General features: G+C 46.6%; 1 protein-coding gene across 1 annotated transcript; it reads right to left on the minus strand.

Annotated features, from left to right (window-relative positions):
• Window positions 1-3,002: 3,002 nt before the first annotated feature.
• Window positions 3,003-4,004, minus strand: LOC135002107 (paraneoplastic antigen Ma1 homolog). The gene has a single exon (XM_063951640.1). It carries the CDS (start codon window positions 4,002-4,004, stop codon window positions 3,003-3,005), a length of 1,002 nt encoding a protein of 333 aa, XP_063807710.1.
• Between the last annotated feature and the right edge of the window lie 666 nt (window positions 4,005-4,670).

A 4,670-nucleotide genomic window follows, 5' to 3' on the forward strand; every position in this document is an offset into this window, starting at 1 on the left:
AAATCAATACACACCAGCTCTAGTGGCCCATCACGCGAAATGTTTTTCAATGGTGCAGCTCTTTCGGGCAGTGTTTTACGCAGAATGCAAGTCCCACAATTTCTGCAATATTTTTCAATATCAGCCTCCATCCTTGGCCAATAGAACCGATCGGCAATCAACCTGCTTGTTTTCTCAAAACCTAAGTGCCCATGTTGGTCATGTAGGGCATTCAGTATAGAATCACGATGTTTATTCGGCAGAACCAACTGTCTTCTTTCTCTACCATCTCGGTGGGTAGATTCCCTATAAAGGAGGCCTCCTCTGACCATCAGAAATTCTCTTTGCCTGTGCAGTAAGATGGCTTCTTCTGTTTTAAGGGCCTTTGGCCCCAACCTCTCATTGTTCTTTATCATCCAATAGACCGCTCCTAGGGACAGATCTTCTAGCTGATCACTTTTCAGCTGTTTCCTACTGATCTTCTGCAGATCACCCAGTTCAAACTGACTCAGCCAGCAATAATGTTTGGGCAGTGCCGCTTCTGAAACTCCCAATGCAGTGACACATTCTCTCACAGGCGGCACCACCACTCTTCCTTCATGGCACATACCTCTTACTTCTGGAGCAGGCACTTCAACCCACTCTTCTTCAGGTGATTCCGCATGTCTTCCAGCCAACCTGGACAAAGCATCAGCATCAATGTTTCCTTTGCCAGGTCGGTACTTCAGCGTGAAGTCATACACAGCCAAAGCTGCCAGCCATCGATGTCCTGTGGCATCCAACTTTGCTGTAGTCTGGATGTATGTCAACGGATTGTTGTCAGTATGGACTTCAAATGTAGCACCATACAAATAATCATGCAGACGGTCATGCCAAGAATTCCAGCTTGTGCACAGGGTAATTCTTTTCGCTTGGTGATAGGCCTCGGCTAACATAGTGCACAGGCCTCATCTGGCCTTCTTGTTCTTGGTAAAGTACTCCTCCAAGTCCATCAAATGATGCATCTACTTGAAGAATGTATGGAAGGTCAGGGTTTGCATAGGCGAGCACTGGAGACTGGGTAAGGCCCTCCTTCAACCTCTTGATTGCAGTTTCACACTCTTCTGTCCATTTTTCCCCAAATAGGTCATTAACATGGAGAAAGTGTTTATTTCCTTGCTGGGTCATCCGCCCCTTCACTGGTGGGTACCCTTTGGTTAATTCTGTCAAAGGCTTGGCTAATTTCGAATATCCTGGAACAAATCTTCTGTAGTACCCACAGAACCCCAGAAAAGACCTCAGTTCCTTTAGTTTTGTGGGCCGTGGCCACTCTCCCACAGCTTCTACTTTGGCTGGGTCAGTGGAGATCCCTTCTCTGCTGACAATGTACCCAACATACTTGACTTGCTTCTGGCATAGTCGACACTTTTCTAAAGATAGCTTTAGCCCTTTACTCTTCAATCGGTCAAGTACTTTGAGCAATATCTCGTTATGTTCTTGTAGAGTCCTCCCAAAAACAATCAAGTCATCCAGATACACGATTACTTCATGGAAATTCATGTCCCCCACTGTCTCATCCATGAACCTCTGAAAGGTGGCTGGGGCACCTTTTACTCCCTGTGGCATTCTCTTGAACTGAAAGAACCCTTCAGGGCATATGAAGGCTGTCTTCTCAGCATCTTCCGGACTCATCAGAATCTGGTAGTACCCACTCCTGAGGTCTAGCACAGAGAACCATTTGCTTCCTTGCAGACAGTCAAGTGCCTCATCAACTTTAGGCACTGTGTACTGGTCTGGCACTGTTCGCTTGTTAAGAGTTCGGTAGTCCACACACATCCGGATATCACCATTCTTCTTACGAGCCACCACTATTGGAGAGGCATAGGGACTCTCTGATTTTTCAATGACATCATTCTCCAGTAGACCTTTCAGATGATTTCTTACATCATACAAATCCGCAGGGGCCAATCTTCGTGACCTTTCTCGAAAGGGTTTTTCATCAGTAAGACGAATCTTATGTTGGACCCCTCTAGCCAGCCCTAGGTCCCAATCTCCTAGGGAGAAAAGATCTCTCCTCTCTAACATTTCTTTGATCAGTCTGTCTAGATCGGCTTTCATGGCATCTGTACCTTCAAAGCATGGTTGGAAACTGTCTGCAACCAACACACTCTTTTTCTGAGCTTCTTCTGCCCCCTTTTTTCGATAGGCCGCCAGGCATACAGGATGAATGGTGAGCGTCTGGTAATATTCCTTTCCACCCTCCTCTCTGCACCATTGGGCTAGTGTATTGAACAAATGGGCATTGGTTCCTATGATAACTTGCACATCTCTATCCTCTTCTTCTGGATCGGGACACACAAGGGCGACTACTTGCACTTCTTTTTCAATCCCAGCCACTTCTCTTGGGAACTTGAGGTCCACTGTGATGTATCCGAGATATGGATAGCTCTGTTCACTGAGGCCCCAGATGGTCAGCCCAGACAATGGATGTACCTTGACATCAGACAGATTCTCACGAAACCACTTCTCGAACACAATGGACACCCGGGAACCACTATCCAGTAGAGCCGTACACTTCTGTCCATTCAATAAGGCAGTCACATGAGGCGCTGGACCGACTAGGCCAGGTGGCAATATATTCCAGGTAGCAGGTGAGTTCCCCACAGCATTGGTACTAACTTTCTTTAGGGGGCCAGGGTGGGGTCTTCTGGTCCCCCTTTCTCATTTCCCGAAGGCTGTTCAGGTTGTGGGGATTGTTTATATGATGACCTCTGATTCCATCTGGCTGGACACTGTCTAGCTATATGTCCAGGCCGACCGCACTCGAAACATCTCCTGGGGTCACCTCGACTCTCTAGTTGTATTGGAGATGATGGACGCAAAGGCCTTGGGGCCTCCATAGCTGTCTGAAGGGCTAACAGACGGTCTATCTGTTCCTTCTGCACTTGAAGGATTTTCAGCAACTCTTTTGTACTGGTTTCCTGCTTCAGGCTAACAGTCTTTATCTTTTTGGCCACACCATCTCTAGCTCCGATTATAGCTTACTATTGTTTGACTTCATCGATTAGCTGGTTGAAAGAAGGAGCTGAGTTTCCAGTAGAGTCTCCCCGAAGCTTCAATGCAACTGGGTCTAAAGACAGTGCTCCTCTTAGTAACTGTTGCATGCGACTCCCATCTACTTCACTGAGGGTCATTCCCCCTTTTTCCACAATGCGGTCAATTAGCTTGTCCAGGCGGTATAGATATTTGGACACTCTCTCCCCCGGCTCTTGACAGGTGTTTCTTAACTTGTAAAGGAGGTCAGTGGCATCTTCTGATGTTCCAAACTCTCTTTCCAGAGCCGCTAGATAGTTCCGTGCAGTAGCATTAGGGTCACTCCGACGAGTGGCCTGCACAATCTCCATTGCTGGACCACGTAAACTCTCCACTATCCGTTGTCTCTTTGCAGTCTCAGGACAGTGCCACTCTTCCATGTACTGGATTGCAGTGTCTTTCCACACCTCATAGGCATCTTCTCCAGTTGAAACAGGTTCAACACCTGAGAAAGGTCTCAATCTCCTATATCCACCATCATACTGGTTTATTCCCAGTTGCTCCACGAGTTTATTCATAGCGACCAAAAATAATTGACTCTGCGTGTCAGAGGCTCCATCTAGGCCCAGAGGTGAATCATCTTGTCTTCGAATGTCAGGGGACTGTACAATGGGGCTCCTTGCCCTCTCTTCAGTAGGACTTGATTCTTGGGCAACTCTCATCCCCTCACTCGGCTTAAGAGGCAACACTACGCTCCAACGTTTGCTTCCCTCATAGGAAAAGACAGCAGGGATCAATCCTCTCTCCAACACAGCATCGCTCTCTAGCAGCACAGCATCATCCCTCCTGCCCAGTACATTTGTCCTCTGCATCCCTGTCCGATCTGCAATTATCTTGGTAACCTCCTCATCTGGAACTTCATGCATTTCACCGCACAAAACAAAACAGCATTCTGAATCTTTGGATAATTGTTCACACCAACCATATACTTCTTCTGGCTTCAAACTAGCCATGGCGCCCGCCTGGTAAGCAAATTCTGAGTTAGCTGTACGAATCTCAGCAGTGACTCCACTGTAACACCCCTTTACCTGGGTTTTCTGGGTAATGGTGTGTATTTAATCTCTTCCCGCTTTGCAATGCTTCTCACCTTGTACTTCTCTTGGTATTAGTGCCTCCACCCGAATCTTGACGCGACGTGCTCTTCTGGGACGTGTTCAATTTCAGGAACACCAGAGGGAGATCAGGAAACCCCCTGCCCACCACGTTCTTAGACCGCCCCCACTACAGGAATATATCACACGGATATGTTGCAAAAGCCACCCTGGCACATTTATTAAAGGGTCTAGAATAGCAATTGCTTTTATGCATTTATATACAAGGTACTATAGTAGATCAATAAAAGAGGACATATACTAAATAGGCATAGAAACATATTGGTCAGTAATGCACCCACATATCTAAAGGGTGTATAATGCAGTAATAAGAAAAAATGAACATAACACATGAATCCATGAATCTGCTTTCTCCTGTCTGTCCCTTCCTGAACTTCCCTTTTGTATACAGATAACACCGTGGCATTTGCAATCACTGACTGGGTAATGACAACTTAAAACAGCAGTGTCACAAGGAATTTCACACATACCACACACAGCATTAGACAATACATCCCCCACTATAGT

The sequence above is a fragment of the Pseudophryne corroboree genome, chromosome 2, assembly GCF_028390025.1.
Source record: "Pseudophryne corroboree isolate aPseCor3 chromosome 2, aPseCor3.hap2, whole genome shotgun sequence".
Lineage (NCBI taxonomy): Eukaryota > Metazoa > Chordata > Amphibia > Anura > Myobatrachidae > Pseudophryne > Pseudophryne corroboree.